This window comes from Lithobates pipiens, unplaced genomic scaffold (genome assembly GCF_037356315.1).
Source record: "Lithobates pipiens isolate NorthernLeopardFrog02 unplaced genomic scaffold, aLitPip1_a1.2 Scaffold_16, whole genome shotgun sequence".
In the NCBI taxonomy this organism is placed as follows: domain Eukaryota; kingdom Metazoa; phylum Chordata; class Amphibia; order Anura; family Ranidae; genus Lithobates; species Lithobates pipiens.
Genome location: NW_027507748.1, coordinates 640,824,040 through 640,847,345, shown reverse-complemented (window position 1 = coordinate 640,847,345; position 23,306 = coordinate 640,824,040). Strand labels below are relative to the sequence as shown.

The window sequence follows — 23,306 nt, the reverse complement described above, 5'->3', positions numbered from 1 at the left end:
CAGTTCTTCTGGAAGGTTCTCCTCTCTCCACAGAGAAATGTCGCAGCTCTGTCAGAGGGACCACTGGGTTCTTGGCCACCTCCCTGACTAATGCCCCGTACACACGTTCCGATAATCGGACCACAAAAGTCGATTTCGGACAGATCGTTCGATAATCTGATCTTTAGTACACAGCTTTCGACAGCCGATCATGACAGTCCGTCCAACCAAATCCGAAGGAACAAACAGGAAAACTTTGGTCGGATGACAGCCCATCGTATGACAATCGTGTCGTCCGTACAGTATGAGTCCGATAAAAGTCGTTCAACAAACACCACGCATGATCGGAAACACAAAAATAAACCAGAAGGACACACAGGTCACACATATTTGACATAATTTCAAATACGTAGCTATGCACAACGGAAGATTTTTCCAGAATCGTATGACACAAATTTTACACACATTTTGCACTGTTGTACTCGATCTTAGTTGTATGCAACAAAATGTGAATGAACGATCTGTCTTACGATAATCGGAACGTGTGTACGGGGCATTAGGCCCTTCTCTCCCAAGCACTCAGTTTTGCTGGGCGGCCCACTCTAGGAAGAGTCCTGGTAGTTCTAAACGTCCTCCATTTACAGATGGAGGCCACTGTTCTCATTGGGACCTTCAATGCTGCAGAAATATTTTTCTGTACCCTTCCCAACAGCTCTGTAACGAGATACAATCCTGTCTCTAAGGTCTACAGACCTTAGACTTCATGGCTTGGTTTGTGCTCTGACATGCACTGTTAACTATGGGACCTTATATAGACAGGTGTTTGCCTTTCCAAATCATGTCCAATGAAATGAATTTACTACAGGTGGACTCCAAGGTGTAGAAACATCTCAAGGATGATCAGTGGAAGCAGGATGCACCTGAGCTCAATTTTTGAGTGTCATGGCAAAGGCTGTGAATAATTATGTACATGTGATTTTTTATTTTTTTTATAAATTTGCACAGATTTCAAACATCTTTCATTTCATTATGGGGTATTGTTTGTAGAATTTTGAGGAAAATTATTAATTTAATCCATCTTGGAATAAGGCTGTAAAATAACACAATGTGGAAAAAGTGAAGCGATGTGAATACTTTCCAGAGGATGCACTATATACAATGGATATAAAAAGTCTACATAACTGTTAAAATGTCAGGTTTCTGTGATGTAAAATGAGATGGAGATGAATCATTTCAGAACTGTTTCCACCTTTTAATGTGACCTATAAACTGTACAACTCAGTTGAACATCAAACTGAAATTTTTTAGGTGGAGGGAAGTAAAAATAAAATAATATGGTTGCATAAGTGTGCACACCCTTAAACTAATACTTTGTTGAAGCACCTTTTGATTTTATTACAACACTTTGGGTATTAGTCTCTTAGCATGGCACATCTTGACTTGGCAATATTTGCCCACTCTTTGTAAAAACACACCATTTCCTGTGCACAGCCCTCCTCGGTTCACCCCATAGATTTTCAATCAGATTCGGGTCTGGGATCTGGCTGGGCCATTCCAAACCTGAATCTTCTGGTGAAGCCATTATTTTGTTGATTTGGATGTATGCATTGCGTCATTATGCTGAACGATGAAGTTCCTCTTAATGTTCAGCATTCTAGCAGAAGCCTGAAGCCTTTGTGCCAATATTGGCTGGTATTTGGAACTGTTCATAATTCCTTCTACCTTGACTTAAGGACCCTGTTCCAGCTGAAGAAAAACGGCCACAAAGCATGATGCTGCCTACACCATTCTTCACTGTTGGTATGGTGCTCTTTTGGTGGTATGCAGTGTTGTTTTTGCGCCAAACATCTTTTGGAATTTATGGCCAAAAAGTTCAACCTTGGTTTCATCAGACCATAACCCATTTTCCCACATGCTTTTGGGAGACTTCAGATGTGTTTTTGCAAAATTTAGCTGAGCTTGGATGTTTTTCTTCGTAAGAAAAGGCTTCCATCTTGCCACTCTATCCCATAGCCCAGACATATGAAGAATACAGGAGATTGTTGTCACATGTACCACACAGCCAGTACTTGCTATATATTCCTGCAGCTCCTTTGTTTCTGTAGGCCTCTTGGCAGCCTCCCTGACAAGTTTTCGTCTCATCTTTTCATCAACTTTGGAGGGACGGGCAGTTCTGTCACCATTGTGCCATATTTCTCCACTTGGTAATGACTGTCTTCACTGTGTTTTGTGGTATATCTAATGCCTTTGAAATTCTTTTGTACCCTTCTCCTGACTGATACCTTTTAACAAGGGGATGCCTCTGATACTTTGATGTGCTAGCAATCTTTTTACGTCGGCCTGTTTTGTTACTGTTGGCTGCTCATAAGTTGGTGTCAGGACACCACTGGGAATAAAAATGAGCATGTGCTGAGGAAAAAAAACCTGTCACAGTTGCCAATATTAAACATGATCATGCTTGTTTGCACAGAAGTGCGTGCATCAACACAGACATGCACATCAGCATGGTTGTACGCACTGGCTCACATTCATGCACATCTGCTGCCAGGACTGGCACCAACACCCTAATGTGCTGGATGAGCTTCAGCTCCCAGTACTCCTTTCTCCGGTGTATCCTGTATTCCTTGGACCTCCTGTTACTGACCTGGCTTGTCTCCAGACCCTCCTGGTTTGACTCCTGCTTGCTCTAACGGCTCTGCCTCTTCTACCCAACTGTGCGTTACCCTGGCCTGTCACCTGACTACTCTTCTGCCTGATCCCTTGGATTGCAGGGTTTGACCTTGTTCCTGACCACACTCCTGCCTACCCTCAGGTTTGCCTTTCCATTTATGACCTTGGCTTCCATCTGGACTATGCTTCCTCTGTCTGGCCCTGCCAGTGTGGCTGCGCCACCACCTCGAGTGCCATCTTGCTAGTGGCCACTGCCTTGGTCCCGCTACTTCTCCAAGAGCAACAGGGGTCCTGCCATCAGTCCTATCAGACCAGCTGACAACTATCTGGTGAATTCTGCTTCTAGCAACTAGCAGCAGAGCTACCTAAAAGGCACCTGTGCTTCTTTGGGCCTTGCAGTCCCTGTTCTCACCTCGGGGGTGCTTGGCACTCAGCCGCAAGGAAATCCCCTCTCATCAAGTCCACCTTCAACCAGGTACATGACAGTAGGATTGCTTTTGGACATATCAGTTATCTCTGAATAACTGAATCCTGTGTCACTTAATGAATGCAAAAGAAAAAAAAAAAGGGATTTTTGTACTTATTGTAATATGTTTCTTGGAGTTTATCAAGGGACATGGTTATGTATTGTGATCTGTGCTTAGTACTGGGAACTGCCAAGGAAAACACTGCACTGCTCCAAGTTCCTAAAACATCCTCTAGGGAAGCCTGCTGTTATGTGTGTAGGCCACAAATAGCTGAATCTTGCACACATCCAATATTTTATATTTACTTGATAAAAATGTACAATTTGAATTTTTAGGGCTGAACATAATAAGGAACACTCAGGGCGGTGCTACCACTAGGCAAACTAGGCAGCCGCCTAGGGCGCACTGCTGCCTAGGGGCGCCCGGTCACTGGTTTCCCTCCGTGTCTGCATGCACTGCAGGCTGCTGCATGTAACCAACTCAGTCCTAGGCAGCTGCTTCATCCGTCCAGTAGTGTAATTAGAGGCGTAGCGCAGCACTGGAGCCAGCGCTAGAGGAAGCAGAGCCAAATGCTACCTGTATAGTGCCTTCTGTCACATGGGCAGGGCAAAGGGGGTGGAGTCAGGGGTGAAGCGAATTGGGGGCAGAAAAATTTGGTTTTGTCTAGGGTGTCAAAAATCCTTGCACCAGCCCTGGGAACCCTTACAAAAACACTAAACATACAGTGCTTAGCATAAATGAGTACACCCCAACAGATTTGTCAGAGAAACTTTGCCATCCTTTCAGAATCTACGGAGGTGATTCTTTCCCATGGCACAATACGGCGTACACTGTAGAGGAATGGCATACATGGGTGTCATCAATGAAGGAATCCTCTCCTAAAGCCCATGCACAAAAAAGCCTGCCTAGAATTTGCCAGGGCCCATGCTGAAAAAGAAGACTAATGCCGTGTACACATGACCGGACTTGTCGCAGACTAGGTCCGACGGTCTTCACGACAGACTTTCGCGGAGTTCCAACGGACTTTCCGAAAGGACTAATTCTTTTCGAAAGTCTGTTCATTTTGAATGTGATGACGTAAGACAGGACTAAAAAAGGAAGTTCAATAGCCAATAGCTTCCCTTGCATCCTCTTTGGTCCGTCGGACCAGCATACAGACGAACGGTTTTCCCGATAGGAATTGAGTCCGTTGGACAGATTTGAAACCTGTTCTATTTCTAGGTCCGTTAAATTTTTAATTTTTTTTTCTTTACGAAAAACGATCAGATTAGCCCACACACGATCGGATTGTCCAACGGACTGATTCCGTCGGACCTAGTCTGCCGGAAAATCCGGTCATGTGTACGTGGCATAATGGTACTCTACTCTGGAGTGACGAGACCAAGATAAATGTTTTTGGAACTGATGGCTTTGAAACTGTATGGCATCGCAAAGGTGAGGAGTACAAAGAAAAATGCATGGTGCCTACAGTGAAAAATGGTGGTGGTAGTGTCCTTCTGTGGGGCTGTATGAGTGCTGCTGATGTTGGGGGGCTTCCTTTCATTAATGGTATCATGAATTCAGAGATGCACTGCTCTATATTGAAAGAGAAGATGCTACCATCACTCTGTGCCCTTGGTCGTTGTGCACTTTTCCAACATGACTGATACAAAACACAAATCTAAGGCCACTGTTGCATTTCTGAAGAACAACAGGGTTAAAGTAATTCAGTGGCCAAGTATGTCTCCCGATGTGAACCCAATCGAACACCTATGGGGAATTCTAAAGAGGCAAGTTGAGCATCGCTCTCCACCCAGCATCCAGGCTCTAAAAGAGGTTGTTCTTAAGGCTAGGTTCACACCGGAGCGATGCGGGAACGCTGCGAATCCGCGGCGTTTTCCCGCATCGCATGCCTCCCGCCGGCAGTTCACACTGCCCTATGCGGACTGCTGGGAGTGTCAGTGAAATGTTAATGACACCCCCAGATCAGTCCACATATCGCAGTGCGATCTGCAAACTCGGACAGGAATCGGATCGCATGGTGTGAACACCCATGCGATCCGATTCTGCTGCGGACCAAAAAAAGGGTCCCGTGCGAGTTTGCGGCGGGTGCGATGCGAATTCAGCCATACTATCTGTATGGCTGAACTCGCATTGCACAGAGATCGGATGTGATTTGCACTGCAGTGCGGTGCGAATCACATCCGGGTCTCCCAGCCGCAGCGGTGTGAACCCAGCCTAAAAAATGGAAAAGATAGATGTTGCAATATGTCGCAACTTTTTCATTCCATGCCTAGAAGACTTGGTGCTGTCCTTACAAATCGTGGAGGTCCTACAAAATACTAGATGTAGTAGTTTTTGTCGTGGGGTGTATTTTCAACTAATTTGAGTAAAACTGAAGATTTTGTAATCTAAGTTATATTATTAACCTTTCATGTAATGAACTAAACAAATGTTCTATAAAACTCAGTTTTGTCAAAATTTTGGAAATTATTTTTGTGTTCAATGAGGTATTAAAATCTTGCTTTCCAAAAGGGATGTACTCGTTTATGCTGAGCACTGTATATGTCTCCAATTAAACATAACCTCCATCAGTGGATGGCTAAAAATAGTCCTCAGGTAACACCCTATGTTAATAATACGCAATTTACTAGTCTGTAACAAACCATGAAAAATGCCGTATATTTAAAGGGGTTGTAAAGTAAAAATTTTTATTTTTTTAAAATAACAAACATGTCATACTTACCTCCACTGTGCAGCTCGTTTTGCACAGAGTGGCCCCGAACCTGCTCTTCTGGGGTCCCTCGGCAGCTGTCTCTGCTTCCTCCCGCAGGTGCTTCTCACGTTAATGCGAGCTCCCTCGCATTGGTGAGAAGCACTGCGGGCGCGCTCCCGTGATACAGCCGGCGGCTATAGCCACTCGCTGTATCACAAGGCCCCGCCCCCCGGCACGCTGCGTCATTGGATGTGATTGACAGCAGCGCGAGCCAATGGCTGCGCTGCTTTCAATCCATCCACTCCAGCCAATCAGCGGCCAGGCTGAGCGGCGAAGAGGACGGCAGGGGGCGAGCGCGGGATTTTCGAGGGGTCAGGTAAGTAAAACGGGGGGACTGGGGGCGCCGGCAGTGTGAGATGTTTTTTCACCTTAATGCATAGAATGCATTAAGGTGAAAAAACATTTACCTTTACAACCCCTTTAATGCAAAAAATTGTGCCAAATGTGTGATAATCGTCGCCAAACAGAGAAATCTCCTAACTACAGCTGCTTGGTTACAATGAACTACAAACAGCAACGCTATACTCACCTATCACCTTGATTCTGTTTAACTTTCCTTGTAACTTCATATGAAAAACCTGTTTGGAGATGTATGACTGGAATCTAGGAAATCTAACGCACTGACACAATATGCAAATGTAAACCCATTGAGGAAATATTATTGGACAGGGAGGAGACCTCAGTTCCGGAGTCATTCTTTGCTGCGTTCTCCAGTCATTGTACTTCTGCTTTGTGGCAATACACTCATTGTCAGCTACGAGTTTGTAGTATGACTAGGATACCGAGCAGGGAAATGAAGTTTCACCATTTCCAGTAAGACATTGGAGACTGAAATAAAGGTAAGATGCTTCCTGTAATAAATTCAATATGTACTATACTGTTTGTATGTTATCCAGAGATCAATGATAATGTTAACAGGTAGACTATTAGAAACCAGGCATTCAATCTACGATCTTCTATCCATACTAAAGGTGTCTTGAGTATTACAGCTTGATTGTACAAAGTACTTTTTTTTAGTTGTAATTGCCAGCGGTTGCATAGATTATACAGTTATTTAAAGGCTAATTCTACTTTTGTTGGGGAAGATAAAATTCATATACGATTGCTACATAAGCCAAACTGTAATAGAAAATTACTTTTCCTTTTCAACCTGCAGTGCTGTAATTCTCAGTAAAATTGAATGCAATATGGCATCTTGGGGGTATTTCATACACAGTTGGTGTCATGTCCTGCTTGTGTGATCAGCTGATTGGCTTACTGATTTTATTTTTTTTCCCTGTCTGCACTAAGATGCAAGTCAGATTTTAGGCATCCTCTGCAAAACCAATTTAATTTTCGGTGAGATACTCCCAAAGGGGTCTAAAGGAATGCTGAAACTGCAACTTTCCCTATGAGCCCTTGTACACACGGTCGGAGATTCCGACAACCAAATCCGTCAGAGTAATTCCGACGGATTAATTCCTGGAAGAGGTCCGGAAGTGGTGTTGCATACACACGGTCGGACTAAATTGTCGGAAAATCCGATTGTACATAACGTGATGACGTTATTTCGTTACGACGGGACTACGTTCAGGCTAGTAGCCAATAGCTTTGGGGTCTAGGAATTTGATCTGAGCATGCGTGGCACTTTGTCCGTCGGAGTAGGCTACACATGATCGCAGTATGTCCGATAGGAGCATTTTGTCGGAAAATTTTACCGGCAAGTTGGAAAACTTGGTCCGTCAGATATTCCGACGGAAACAGTCCGATGCAGACCACACACAGTCGGAATATCCGACAAAACGGTCCGATAGGACACATTCCATCAGAATCTCCGACCGTGTGTACAAGGGCTTAGAGCACTGCAAGTACATCAGCTAATTGATAATGAAAAAGTTACTCCCATTCAAATTCACTCTGCGCATTGATACAATCAAAAAAATAGCTATTCCTTCAGAGCAAAAATAAGTAGGCATCTGTCACAAGCTTTGTTAAAATTGATGCAATGTACAATCTCACACGGGGGGCGGGGGGTGGGGGGGGGGGTGTTTGCTTTTTTCAAAACAAAAGTGGAGTTACTTTTTTAAAATATAACATTGAATGGTTGTGTTTTAAAAAATATATTAAGTATGATCACATTTGCTTTCATCGTCGTAGTTAGACAAATGATCATTAACTTTTATTATCATACCTGTAGACCATTTGGGCCCCGAAAGCCCAGCTGAAAAGCCCCAGATCCTGCCTTGTTACAAGGGCATGAAAAACATTGGACACTTAGCACACGTTCACATTATCCTGATTTGGCATGTGATTTGACATGTCAAATCGCATGCCAAATTGGCGGCTATTGCCGCAATGGCACAGTCCAAATCGGGGCAGCACCGCACCAATTCCCAAAAGGCATCTGTACATGAACCCGCACAGATATCTGTCAAATCATGCCCGAAGTCAAACTGCATTGCCGGTTTGAAATAATGCAAGTTCAGCTGAACTCGCATGATTTCTAACCTGCATCAGGTGTGAACCTGGGCTCACTCTCGACATTACAGGAGCAAAAACCAAAGGATTTTGAGTCCTAGCAACAAGAAAATACATGATTGGTTTTTTTTTTCAGCCAAGCTTCCAGAGGGTCCCTAATGGTCTACATGCATGGCAGTAAAATTAATGAACGTTTTACAAAGCTCTACAGTTTTTTTTTTTTTTTTTTTTTTTTTTTTAATACCCACTGGGGCCTCTTGACTGCATTGGCTATCTTCTGGGAAAGGTGAACTTAGCCTTTAAAGTGAAATACTTGAATATATCCAAGATCTACTTTTTTGTTTTAATTCTTTATTATAGAGAAGTTTCGCAAAAACAGGCAACAGATTACAGGGTTAAAATATTCATGTGTCAAAGCAGCCTACATTAGCTGCCATAAATCAGTTAGATCCCTTTCACACTGGGGCGTTTTTCAGGCGTTTTTCATGCGCTTTAGCATTCAAAAAAGCGCTTGAAAGAAGCCGCAACTGCAATCCCAATGTAAAAGCCCGAGTGCTTTCACACGAGATCCCTTTCACACTGAGGCATTTTTCAGGTGCTTTAGCGTTAAAAAAAAAGCGCCTGAAAGAAGCTGCAACTGCAATCCCAATGTAAAAGTCCGAGTGCTTTCACACCGAGGCGCTGTGCTAGCAGGGCGTCAAAAAAAGTCCTGCAAGCAGCTTCTTTGCAGCGCTTTTGGAGCGGTGAATACAACGCTCCTAAAGCGCCCCTTCCCATTGAAATCAATGGGAAGCGCCTGAAAAACGCTAATAGCAGCAGCATTTTGTGGGCGCTTTTAACCCTTTATTTGGCCACTAGCAGGGGTTAAAAGCGCCCCAATAACGTTCGAAAAACGCTGGTAAAGCGATGCTAGTTTAAGCGCGTTTTTCGGGCGCTGACATTGTGAAAGGGCTCTTAAAACACTTGGGCTTTCATATTGGGACTGCAGATGAGGCTTCTTTCAAGCGCTTTACAGACGCTTTTTTTTAACGCTAAAGCGCCTGAAAAATGCCCCAGTGTGAAAGGGGTCTTAGAGAACCAGATAAACAACACTCAGTATTTTAAGCGCTGTACATACAGACCTACTAGAGACATCAAGTCAGATCCATACCCTTCCTGTCTAAACATCAGAAGTTCGGCCCCCTCCTCCATCCACACTGCCGTGCCATTCAGAAAGCGCAGCGCACTTTGTGCATGCAAAGTAGGGAATGGGCTATGAAGCCGCAAGGCTTCACAGATGGTTTTCCTTACAGGCTATGGCGGTGACAGCACCTGAGAGCCGATTGTAACATCGGCTGGGGTGCCTACATCACTGGATTCCAGGACAGGTAAGTGTCCTAATATTAAAAGTCAGCAGCTACAGTATGTGTAGCTGCTGACTTTTAATTTTTCGGGGGGGGGGGGGGGGGGGGGCTGGAGCGTCGCTTTAAGTAGAAGCAGGCAGCTAAGAAACTGTGTGGACTTGCTGGACGGGAAGTTTATTGTAGCTTTTTCAGAAACTGTTATTCCCCATTACATACATTAAATATCTTGTTTTCACAGAAAGTTGTACATATTCAATTTTGAAGGCTCTTAACAGCTCTACGCAATAAAATTCTTTAATTTTCTATTTATATCCCACACTACTATTTGATTCAGAATTGAAACAAATACTAGGGATTTGTAAGAACTGTTACTAACAAAGCTATAAACTATAAAAGACAAGTTCTGGTTTTGTAAATGCGTTAGCCAATCTATTGTCGTTGTTGTCGCATTTCATCATCACTGTTTTATTGCAGAGATTACATGCTTCATTTAAAAGTGACATTGTTACCTTCTTCATTCAAGGCAAAATTACCATGTAGGCCCCACCTCTGACCACTATAGTTGCCTCTTTGACACACTCTTGCTGCTCCTTCTGTGGCTGTCGCTGCAAAATATCGTGTACTCTTGGGCATGGATTTCCTCCCATGATGCAGTGCATGGGCCTAATAGCCAATCACTAGGCCTAAACAGCTTCATTATGATGGAAGGGGTGATGCTGCTGATCCTGCTGAGCTCTAATGCCATTTGACATCATGTGTATTTTGGTGGTGGTTGCAAAAGTAAGAACATGTGAGGATCCCTGGAGAGGTGCGTGTACAGTGGTCAGAGGATAGGCTTTACACAGACACTGGCACTTTTGCTTTGAGTTAGGTGACTGTCTCTTCAATTTTTCTTGAAAACATTCCAAATTTACAAAAGTAGATACAGTATCAATGATAAAATAGGTACAGCAGTGCAACAAAACTGTCAAATATATCTAAAGTTTAAATATCAGTAGGGGCAAAAGTTGATGGTGGGGTAGGATGTGAAAATGCATTGCTTCACTGTAGCAGGCTAACATTAGATGTGGGCAGGGCTTTTTTTCTGCTGGATCGGTGTTCCGCCACCTCTGGCAGCCCTGTCCTCTCCATCCTGTCACTGAACACAGAAGGTGGTAGAGGTTAGAGCTGCAACTAACGATTAATTTGTCTGTCGACTAATCTATCGATTATTTTTTTGATTAGTCAACGACTATCCGATTTTTATTTTTTTTTTATTTTTTTTAATCTAGTGTTTTTTTTTTGATTAGCTAATTAATCCTTTGGATAACCTTGAGAGTATTGCCGGGGCAGAGTATTGGCGGGGCAGAGTATTGCATTGGCTGGCAGAGTATTGGCATTGCAGAGTATTGCATTGGCTGGCAGAGTATTGGCATTGCAGAGTATTGTATCGGGCTGGGTATGGAGGGATGGCTGCTTCCATCCGACCTCTCCCCTCCACTGCACAGATCAGTACAGAGAGAAACCGGCGTCATGTCATGACGCCGGTTTGTTTACAAGTGATCGCTCCGTTGGAGCGATCACATTGTAAATGACTGGGTGTAGAAAGATGGCCGCCGCTTCAGAGCTAGGCCGAAGTCGCGGTCTCCTAAGGCCCAGACTGCGGATCGCGGCATGTGCGCTCGGATCACGGATCGGTGACAATCCGTTGCACCCCTAGGGACGGCAGCACGGAGGGGGAGAAGAGAGGGGGACGGCGGCACGGAGGGGGAGAAGAGAGGGGGACAGCGGCACGGAGGGGGAGAAGAGGGGGGACAGCGGCACGGAGGGGGAGAAGAGAGGGGGACGGCGGCACGGAGGGGGAGAAGAGAGGGGGGTGGCGGCACGGAGGGGGAGAAGAGAGGGGGACGGTGGCATGGAGGGCAGCGGTAGATACTAAGCACTGCCACCACTGTGACACATCGACGCCCTGCACGCATGTCGATGTATTTTCTTAGTCGACGTAGTCGATTACGTCGACGCGTCGTGGCAGCTCTAGTAGAGGTGCACTGTCATGCTGGAAGACCCATCCATCGCCCATCTTTAGTGTTCTGGCTGAGGTAAGATGGTTCTCATCCAAGATTTTACAATACATGGTCCTGTCCCTTGGCGCCTCAATGTGGCAAAGTTGGCATGTACCTTTATCAGAAAAACAGCCACAAAACATCATGTTTCCACCTCCCATGCACCTGACATGCACATTGACTGTAGAGATGGTGTTCTTAGGGTCATAGTCAGCATTTTTCTTCCTCCAAACACGGTGTGTCAAGTTAATGCCAAAGAGATCAATTTTGGTCTCATCTAACCACAGCACCTTCTCCCAATCCTCTAAATCATTTAAATGTTCATTGCCATGCCTGTACATGTACCTTATTGAGAAGGGTGACTCAGTGTTTTGGAGAAAAAAAAATGCTGACCATGACCCTAAGAATACCATCCCTACAGTCAAGCATAGAGGTGGAAACATTATGCTTTGAGGCTGTTTCTCTGCTAAAGGTACAGGTCAACTTCTGCATTGAGGTGACAATGGATGGGGCCATGTATTGTAAAATCTTGGATGAGAACCTTTTTTCATCAGCCAGAACACTGAAGATGGGTCACGAATGGGTTTTCCAGCATGACAATGACCCAAGACAACAAAGGAGTGGCTCAAGAAGAAGCACATTAAGGTCATAGAGTAGCCTAGCCAGTCTCCAGACCTTAAACTTTTGGAAACTTTATGGAGGGAGCTGAATCTTTGAGTTGCCAAGCTACAGTCAAGAAACCTTAAGGATTTCGAGAAGATCTGTAAAGAAGAGTGTACCAACATCCAAGCCTGGTCACTAACTACAAGAAACTCTGTGCTTGCCAACAAGGGTTACTCCACCAAGTACTAAGTCATGTTTTGCTTGGGGATCATATACTTATTTTACTCACTGAACTGCAACTCAATTTATAACACTTGTATCGTGTGTGTCTTTTCTGGATTTTTGGTTGATCTTCTGTCTCTATCATTTAAAATACAACTATGATAAAAACGATAGACCCTTAATTTCTTTATAAGTGGGCAAACTTACAAAATTTGCAGGAAATCAAAGAATTATTTTCTCCACTGTATATGTTATTGTAGAAGAGACGTAGCATGTTACTTCTGCAATAAAGAGCTGCCTACTCGCAGTCTTTTACAGAGTCTTTAAAGTGGATATAAACCCAATGTCATCCTTTCTAAACTACTATCATAGGGGTTATCTATAAGGATATACATGCATCCTGCATGCATCTTTACCTGTCAAATCTCAACTCTCTGTCTGCTATGAGACCCAAAAAACTGCAGATTCTGTGGGTGGATCTGTTATCTGGAGCTCGGTGGGTGGAATTGTAATGTCAGTAGACTCCCCGCTCACCTCTACACTCCCCTTGTCAATATGCATTTTCTACTGTGTATTTCTTACACTGAACTTCTGCTATGACCACTAACATCCAGTGAAAAGACAGGAAAGTAACCACATGACTTAAGCATGCCAAATCATGCTGAGGTGGGGAACATGCAATTCTGGCAGAGCAGTAGAAGAAAGGAGTGGGAGGGAATTAAAAAATGATGCATGTCTCTTAGGCTAGTGCACGAGATATGTACATCACATGTCACTCACACCAAGGGGGAGGATTTGACAAAGTTTTTCTCTGTTTGTCAAGATTTATCTCACTGAACAATAAAAGAGGATTGCTCAGAGATGGAATAACTCTTTGTGGCAAGACTGGGCTCAAATGATAGGAAATCTTATACTCTACATCAGTGATCATCAACCCTGTCCCCAGGGCCCACTAACAGGCCAGGTTTTATGTATTACCTTGTGGAGATGCAGACTAGAATACTGCAATCACTGAGAAGCTGATATCACCTGTGATGTATTTCAGTTATCTTGCAAACCTGGTCTGTTAATGGGCCTTGAGGACAGGGTTGATGACCACAGCTCTACATTATGACATCAAAAAAATAATAATTCGGGTTTACATCCACTTTAAGTGAAAGCAGACCTTCACCCTCCTGAGGAAGATCCTACCTTTTCACCCCTCCTCCATTCCTCTGGCAGAATCTGGAAAAAAATGTTTTTCGTTTGTTTACATCTTTATTTTTTTCTAGTGAAAGTCTTCCCCTTCTCTACATGCATGTCATTTGTCTTAGGCGAATGACACGTACACTGCCCTCGGTGCCTCCCGGGGGTACAGAATGTGTACGTCACATATCCCAGGAGGCATAGGCTTTCATTGAAGAACAGGAGGAGGGGGCTGGCCTATTGGCATGTCATTGAGAGGCCCCCCGCTAATCCCTGAAGGCCTCTTGATGGTGTCGGATAGAACATGCTGGTGTGGGACAGTGCTGTAGCTGGGTATGGGATGATCCCAGTGGGTCAACGCTGGAGCCACTGGATTGGAGAGTATCTGAAATATGCAGATACTACCACCAGGTAAGTGGGGGGGGGGGGGGGGAATGGGCAGGGTTGCTGGAGTTTCTCTTTAAATTTAATTCCAATTTAAGCATTAGATGCCTTTTTAAAGGTCAGTATGTTTTTTTATTTTTATTTTTTATAATAAAGCATGTTTATGACCAATGCAAGAATACCCCAGCATGCCCCATACAAGGATAAGTTCAGCTTTCATAACATGTTACACCCATATCCAGGGTGTAACATGTTGATAAACAAGCAGCCCCCACATCACCCCACCCCCTGTTGTGACAGCAGTCCAAGAATCTTCTCCCTGTACCCGCTGTCACAATTATAAAAAAAAAGTGGCCTGGTGGGGTTCCACCCACTTGGCCATAGCATTCATTCTGTGTTCTGTGAATAGGAGAACTACAACTACCATCAGCCATCGTGGCTGATGGCTTGTAGTTCTAAATTAACTACCAGGGTGATGAGCACCCTAGGTAGTTCATTAATGCTCCCTGTCATACAGTAACTGCCTGCCTGTACGAGGTATGGGCAGGAGCCTGTGCAATGCTTTATGGGCTCCTAGCATAAATAAATGCACATTTTTTTTTTTTACCTGGAAAAAGATGGGAAAGGGTGAAATTATCCTTGAACAAACTCATCCTTGCCTTTTCATGCACACACAAGTAGAGGGATAACTTTACTTGTACATTTTAAGAAGTCAATCCAACCAAAAGGGATATTGTAGTTATAGGTATAGCTTAGTGGGTTGAGTCAACCCCTTCCTATTTGTCTTGGATACCCTCAAAGTTAAATCTCGCCACCATCATTTTTGACTCTCTTCCCATCCACCTTGTTTTGCGTGTCATTTTGTCTTCTAAAGGCCTCCTGTTGCATTCGACCTAATTTAAAATTAATAAAAAAAAATCTGACGGGGTGAGTGAAAACCTCTCATAATGGCCACAGCAGGAGTACAGACCCAGGAGCACAAGCATACACATCTCTTCAAAAGATTTACATTGTCAATTTGGTTTAATGCTCCATAATCTACGAACAATGGAAAATACAAGTTTTGTTTTACTAACACTTTAAGTTGTTACCCAGGCATGCTGAAAGTTTACTCCAGAAATAGTGACATAATGTACTGAACATTATATATATATATATATATATATATACACACAAATATTATATTAATGACTCTTGTTAGCAGGAGGGGAACAAGGAACTATTACATAATAACTTATGGAGATTATGCACTGCCTGATGTTTGCAAGTCATATGACAGATTCAAGCACGATGATTAGACTGCGCAGAAGTAAAATAGAAAGGCCAGCAAAAGCACTTTTCAGAGCTGATCTATGTTATAGCACCTAGTGATCTTCTTCTTTTTTTATTTTTTTTAACATGCTTAAAATGTCATGTGACAGAAGCAGTTGTTTCTGGACTGTAGAAAAAAGGAAAGTATACCTTTTACAACAATGTGCCTACAGCAATGTGTTATCTGAGCTATAGATTCCTTGATGATGATTAGGGATGAGCTTCGTGTTCGAGTCGAACATACGTTCGACTCGAACATCGGCTGTTCGCCCGTTCGGCGAATTCCGAACGTTATGGGCCGTTCGCACCAAATTCGTGTGGCGCTCACGGCCCACAATGCACTGCGATGGCGCAGTGCATTGCTGGCTCATGATTGGCCAAGCATGCACTGTGACCCGGCATGCTTGGCCAATCACAGCGCCGGCAGCGAGGAGAGCCATGATTGGCCACAGGCAGGATGCCTGTGGCCAATCATAGCTCAGGCTGTGTAGTACACGCCCCACACTATATAAGGCCGCCAGCGCGGCGGCCTTGTGTAGTGTGTTGGCATCTGTAGCAGTTAATGGGTGTTCTGTGTACCTTCAACACAGTATACACCGATCGTTATCGGCCGATTTTTCGTTCTTGCTCTTCTGTAGTGGTTGTTGTCTGCGTGCCCTGACCGCAGTATACACCGCTATATTCACCTATATATCTAGCGATATATCTATCTTTTATAATAGAGCTGTCAGTCAGTGTTAGGAGATTGTGCGTGCTGTCTGCGTGCTCTGAACGCAGTATACACCGCTATATCCACCTATCTAGCTAAATATCTTGCTCGTTTTAAATAGAGCTGTCAGTCAGTGTTAGGAGATTGTGCGTGCTGTCTGCGTGCTCTGAACGCAGTATACACCGCTATATCCACCTATATAGCTAAATATCTTGCTCGTTTTAAATAGAGCTTTCAGTCAGTGTTAGGAGATTGTGCGTGCTGTCTGCGTGCTCTGAACGCAGTATACACCGCTATATCCACCTATATAGCTAAATATCTTGCTCCTTTTAAATAGAGCTTGCAGTCAGCGGTAGATTGTGCGTGCTGTCTGCATGCTCTGAAAAAGACGGACGGCAAAACAAATTATACAGGGGTGATAACCCTTCCCTATGTTTTCCAAAAAGCTTAAAAATATTTTTTTTTTGACTGGAGCTACACTTTAAAAATGTACCAGTTGAAAATTACAAACAGATTCAACTTAACACAACAAACCTACACAGTCCCTGTCTTGTTTGCACCGCCTGTATAGTGCTGTTCTGAGTATATAGGGCCTGGGGGCCACACGTATTTCCTTTTTTTTAATATGGGTACGGGGTTCCCCTTAATATGCGTACAAGACCCAAAGGGGCTGGTAATGGGCAGGGAGGGCTACCCATGCCATTTTTCTCAATGATTTTCAACCATATTGCAGGAACCAGATATAACATTAAAACCGCAAGCAGCTTTAAATGACGTTATTTCCGTTAAATGTCATTTTGTGCAGGGACTGTTCTAAACACGGGAAACACTTGGCACTTCACAGGCATACTACAGACACCCCCCAGGCACGATATTTAAAAGAATATTTCATTTTTTTTTTTCATTTTAATCGTCATTAAAATCAGTGCTCCCGCCAAAACGGACGTTTTTAAAAGGTTTTTTTTGCATTGACCCATGTCCCCTGGGGCAGGAGCCAGGTCCCCAAACCCTGTTTAGGACAGTATCTTGCATATTAGCCGTTAAAATTAACACTTTTAATTTCGAACGTTCGAGTCCCATAGACTTCAATGGGGTTCTAACGTTCGTACGAATTTGGGGTCCGTTCGAAAGTTCTGGTGCGAACCGAACCGGGGGGGTGTTCGGCTCATCCCTAATGATGATTATTCTTAGTGAGGGCTGCCCTCATGTGCCCACGCTTCTCATAAATATGTATTACCTAAAGGTGGTGCACACTGGCAGACAGAATTAAAACATTCTCGCATCCAACTAGGAAATGAAGAGGTGCCTTATTGTGATCAAATCTGTCAGCTGGTCAGTGAACACCAACCCTGACTGATTTTATACATTTATATAGTGATTGTTCAGGACTGAAGATATTATTAGATGGGAGCTGCATGTATAAGTCTACCCCTTCTATTGTTCCTCACACAATTTGTGCAGCTTGCCCCTGTCAAGACTGCCATAGCTGTAAGTGACCAAGTCTGTTGCCAATAAGGTTGACTCTTGGCAAGAAGAAGAGTTTTCAAGCACCTGTAAAACTAAGAGCACCCTAAAAGATGTATGTTTTTTTCCAAAATAGTTTGGAAGGTTTACAGTATAGCGAACTGGTAAAGTGTACAACGAGATGGACAAATAACTACGGTATATACTGTGTATCAAATAAAAAAATTTCCCCAGCGCTTCGCCATGTTAGCCAGCAGAAGAAGCCTAAATAAGGTACCCGGTTGCACACATTTTCACATTTATGAGAAAGCCACACATCAGTCAAGGTACCTCTCTGTACATTGTGGTCCCTACTTTAACCTTTAGGAATATCCCCATTATAAATATTTATAGCAATGAATAAAAGGAAAGTAGACCTTCCTGTAAATTAATTCACTCTTAAAAAAAGTAGAAATATGGATGGAGTAGAAGATATTGAGATAGTTATGGTAGTTCCAGAGGATGGGAGAGCCTCAGGAGAAGTCCTGGGGGGGGCGAGCATGGGAGGAGGTGACAAGGTAGCTAGAGAGCAGGAGGTATTGGGAGAAATGAAGAGAACGATTAGGTTGGTATTTTGAGACTAGGTAAGTGATATAGCTGGGGGCAGAGTTGCGGATGGCTTTGTAAAGTTAGTATTTTGAATTTTATTTGTTGGGTGAGTGGAAGCCAATAGAGGGATCAGCCGAGAGAGGTGAAGGAGCCTGAGCAGTTGGTAAGGTAGATGAGTCTGGCAACAGCATTCATGATGGACTGAAGGGGGGATAGCCTAGTTTTTCAGAAAATCCTATGAGGAGGCAGTTACAGTAGTCGAGCTAAGAGATAACCAGGGAGTAAATCGGGAGCTTTGTGGTGTCATAGGTTAAGCAGAGGTGTATTCTGGAGATGTTGCAGAGATTGAGGTGGCAAGATTTGGACAATAATTGGACATAGGGCAGAAAGGAGAGGTCAGAGTCCAGGAATTACACCTAGCACCCTGGCATGCAAGGAAGGGGTTTGCCATTGATCTTGACAGAGGAAGGGACACATGGGGGAAAAATATTGTGAGCTCGCTTTTGGCTAGTGCTGGAAGATGTCATCTGTGACGAAACGTTGTGGGGAGGAGCGACGGGCTGGGGACGCCGCTTACCGTGCTGGTCCTGGAAGACACGGGCAGCGATCGAGAGCCAGCCGGCCAGCTCGATATTTTAAAATAAAATTTGAATGAAGAAGATTTTGTAAGTGCATTATTTATATTTAAAAATAAAGAGTTTTTTTAAGAGCTACACTATGGAGGCTTTTCTGTCTCTTGCATGGGGGATGAGTGTTGCCTAAAACTTTTGATACCATCAGAGATGGCATAGCGGGGACCACTCTCCTGGTCCTGTATAGAAACCCTGGCTGGGGAAAGAGCCACAAGCTGTTGGAGATCTCCCTTAAAAGAGATCTTTGAGTCTGGTAAGCGACAGTGTTATTGGTGGTGGAGGACTTTTTCTATCATAACCTGTCACTGCTTCTTGGGTGCTACTGTGTGACGTCACTAGTAAATAGATCGTTAAAGGGATTGTAAAGTGAATTATTTTTTTTTTAAATAACAAACATGTTATACTTACCTTGACTGTGCATCTCGTTTTGCACAGAGTGGCCCCCGAAACCTGCTCTTCTGGGGTCCCTCGGTGGCTGTCTCGGCTTCCTCCCGCAGGTGCTTCTCACGTTCATGCAAGCTCCCTCGTATGGTGAGAAGCATCTGTGGGCACGCTCCCGTGATACAGCCGGCAGCTATAGCCGCTCGCTGTATCACACGGCCCCGCCCCCTGGCGCTCCGCATCAGTGGATGTGATTGACAGCAGTGCGAGCCAATGGCTGCGCCGCTTTCCATCCATCCACTCCAGCCAATCAGCGGCCAGGCTGAACGGTGGAAAGGACGTCAGGACAAGCGCTGGACTTTCGAGGGGTGAGGTAAGTAAAACGGGGAGGCTGGGGGCGCAGGCACTGTCAGATGTTTTTTCACCTTCATGCATAGAATGCATGAAGGTGAAAAAACATTTACCTTTACAACCCCTTTAAGGATTCTCCTTTTAACAGTCGCATCTGGTGTTCTTGAATTTGTACTTTTTTGGACTTCACTATTCATTTTTTCTTTTTAGGTTATATCACTATATTAGTTATATTGAATGGTTCACTCGTATTTAATATTTTTTCAGCATGATCAGTTGTTATCACATATTTGTAATTTTTTTTCAGTGCAGCTAAATAATTTTTCTATTATTTCTGATGTGTGTATCACACATTTTACTTGCAGCAGATATATTATATTTTATTTTGTTTTTCTTTTGGGTTTTTTTTCACTTCAGTACACTTTTTGGGACAGCGCAGTATCACACATTTTTACATTTCGCTTTTGGATAGACTGAGTTTGAGGAAGTGATAACCAACTGGAGAGGTGCACAATAGGATGTTCCTTAAAGTGTAACTTTAGCCAAACTGTTTTTTTAGGTAGGTAAGAAAAAATTCATTACTTTAGGTGTCCCTGCTTGGAAAATTCACTTTCTCCATTTGTTCTTAACACAATGACAGAAAGTAATGGAAATTCCAAACATTTACAGATGTTGCCAGTACAAGAGGTGAAGACATTTTTTCCAATGGGGTTATCTGATCTGGGGACAGCGGTCTAAGTGGATAATTCCACTCACTTTGAAATTTTAACCATCCTGTTTTAGCCAAACAAAAAAAAGTTTTAACTACATAAACTTTACCATTTATCCACTAGTACATGTTTTACTGACATTTTAGAAGCATGTTTAATTAGGTTTCCTGTGAACATTCCCCAATTTTCTTGTGCCCCCCCCAAATACATACCAGACCCTTATTTGAGGATGCAACCAGGCTGGCTAGGTAAGGGAGAGGTGGCCATCCTACAAACTATAAACTTTACAAGCAAGACTACATGCCCTTAACATGGGCTGTTCCTTGCCCTCATGTTGATGAGTAGGGGGGTCTCATCCATACTACCCTGGCCTGATGGTTGTGTGTGACTTGGAGCAGAGGGCTCATCAGAATCTTAAAGCACCTTTAAAAATTTGGGGGTCCCTACGTACTGCTTTCCCCCCATGAGAATAAGAAGAACTAAATAGACTAAATTAAGTGTTGAACACAAAAAAAAAAAAGAAGACAATGCGTTTAAATAACAAGTTTTTCATTGAACTGACTACTTTCAAGATAAATACCATATTAGTTATTTTAGTGCATAACTTAATCGGGGATCTTTCTCTTAGTGAATGGGCAAAATGGCAAATTCTATTTTATTACATTGTGTAATACCCCTAGTATTATGATAAGATCATTGTTTATGTATATATTTTTACAAGTCAAAAATAACAGAATTTAAGAATAAAGCCAGCAAAATACCAGTCGCGAATAGTTTTTGCATTTAGTTGGTCAGCTGGGGCAAAAATGCCTATTTGGATATACATACAATGGCATGCAGCAGCATTGTGGACAGCCTCCTTAAACAGATTCTGCCACAGGCAAGAATTTGCATCAGTGGATGCCTAAATATGGTGATTGACAGATCATCGGGTGCCAGTGAGCATGCAAAAGTTCCTGGCGCTTATCACACCACTGCTGCCCATCATACAGGGAGCAAAGGGGGGGGAAGTCACTGGTGGTGAGGGGACATCCCCGCCTGGGTCAACCAAGGTCCACAGTGGTGGTGCCACACCAAGTAACATACGTGCTGCTGCAGGTTGCAGAATAGCATGGAAAAATCTTGCAGATGTGGCTTAAGACTTTTTTTTTGTACGATATTTTTTATTTGTATGACAGATCTTTATGTGATATGAATGTATAGGGTGGCACAGACCTGTGATAGGATATGCCTGTGCTGATGCTAAATTGGTGACGTATTTAAAGCCTCAGTGGCACATTTTAAATACTTTTTTTAATAAAGAGGTTTTTTAATGCATACAGTATATACCAGTGATGGCGAACCTTGGCAACCCAGATGTTTTGGACCTAGATTTCCCATGATGCTCACGCACTCTGCAATGTAATTGAGCATCATGGGAAATGTAGTTCCAAAACACCCGGGTGCCAAGGTTTGCCATCACTGGTATACACTATAGATGTCTTAATTGGTGGCACCTTAAAAGTCACGCATGTTTATTTTTCCTGTTTATCTGCAGTGCATCTGTGGTGTCAGGTGATCTCCGATCACTCCTTTTCTTTTGATAATGTACATGTACATAGAGGCTACGCAGATACCTAATATGTATATAATAAAATATAATTGTTTCTTTTAGAAGATCATCATGGGAGCACAGAATTCAAAGCCTGCATATAAGAAACAAGCACGGGTGGTGATGATGGGACTTGACTTTTCTGGAAAATCCACTATTTTATATAAACTTAAACTAAATCAGACAGTAGAGACCTTTCCGACAGTTGGGTTCAATGTGGAGTCCCTGGAAGTAGCTAAAAATGTTTTTATTACTGTATGGGATGTAGGAGGTCAAGACAAGCTGCGCCCCAACTGGAAAGAGTACTTAGAGGACACGGATATTCTCATCTATGTGGTGGACAGCAGTGATAAAGCCAGGATTCCAGATGCCACAGCAGAATTGCTGACTGTGTTGAACAATGTAAATATGGCTGGCGTTCCTTTCTTGGTTATGGCCAACAAACAGGATGTACCCGATGCCCTGTCCATGGAAGAGCTTGTGAATATGCTTAAACTGGAAAATTATGATGATCGACCCTGGGAAATAGAAGGTTGTAGCGCATACACTGGAGAAGGATTAATGGATGCAGTTAATGCAGTTTTACGTCTTTTAAAAAAAAGTCGTGACCTATGAGTGCCTATTAATTCTGTTCTAGGATCCTATAAAATTGGTTTTCATAAAAGGACAAACTATTCAATTGTTTACATCAGCCTGTCCCGTTTATTGTAAATTAAGTTATTATTATTCATTAACATTTCATCAGACAGTGAAAATACACCTGTGCGCCGATGTTGGTCATTTTCAGATTCAGAATACTTTATTGATCCCCAGGGGAAATTATTCATTAGGTTACAATATAATTTACATATTATCAGAACCTCAAATAGGATGACTTTCTAACCATATCAGTTTATAGGTCTCATAATGATCTGGGAATATCTATATGAACACAGTATTTCTTGTTCCTATACATGAGCTGAAAGATTAGCAAGGGTCATTAAAGCCGAACTCCAGGCGCATATGAAAACACCATTTAAAGTGAAAAAAAAAAAATCTAGCAGGTACAGGTTTGTTTTTCTTTAGTTTTTTACGTTTCCTCTGCCCAAAAAAAAATCCTTTACTGGTCCGTTTTTTTTTTTTTTGTAAAGTGCTTTAGGGCATTAAATAATGAAGCATAGGAGCTGAGTGGCAGAAAAAAGTACTTTCAACATGCATGCACAGACATTACATCATTGGTGGCCACCCAATGGCCGAATAAAAGAAGAGGCCAAGTCTAGAACAATAGCAGGAGAAGATTCTAACTCTTTACAAAACTCTGGTTCGGCCTCATCTTGAGTATGCCGTCCAATTCTGGTCACCAGAAGGGAGCTGGAGGACCTCAGTTATGAGGAATGATTACAAACAGTAACGTTATTCTTGGAGAAGAGACACTTAGGCTTGGTTCACACCTATGCATTTTTATTTTTTGTGCGTTTTCAGT

At 43.1% G+C, this 23,306-nt stretch overlaps 1 protein-coding gene across 4 annotated transcripts in view; it reads left to right on the top strand.

Annotated features, from left to right (window-relative positions):
- ARL11 (ARF like GTPase 11) overlaps window positions 1-22,530 on the top strand; it is a 96,267-nt gene extending 73,737 nt beyond the window's left edge. For 2 of the 4 annotated variants that reach the window (XM_077484293.1, XM_077484290.1), the window contains one exon: window positions 21,908-22,530. In XM_077484293.1, the coding sequence (XP_077340419.1) occupies window positions 21,917-22,459 (543 nt within the window). In that variant the 5' untranslated portion in view covers window positions 21,908-21,916 and the 3' untranslated portion in view covers window positions 22,460-22,530. Of the gene's footprint in view, window positions 1-6,579; window positions 6,711-21,907 lie in introns of those variants that run through there. The other 2 variants (XM_077484292.1, XM_077484291.1) reach the window with 2 other exon arrangements.
- Window positions 22,531-23,306: the final 776 nt, after the last annotated feature.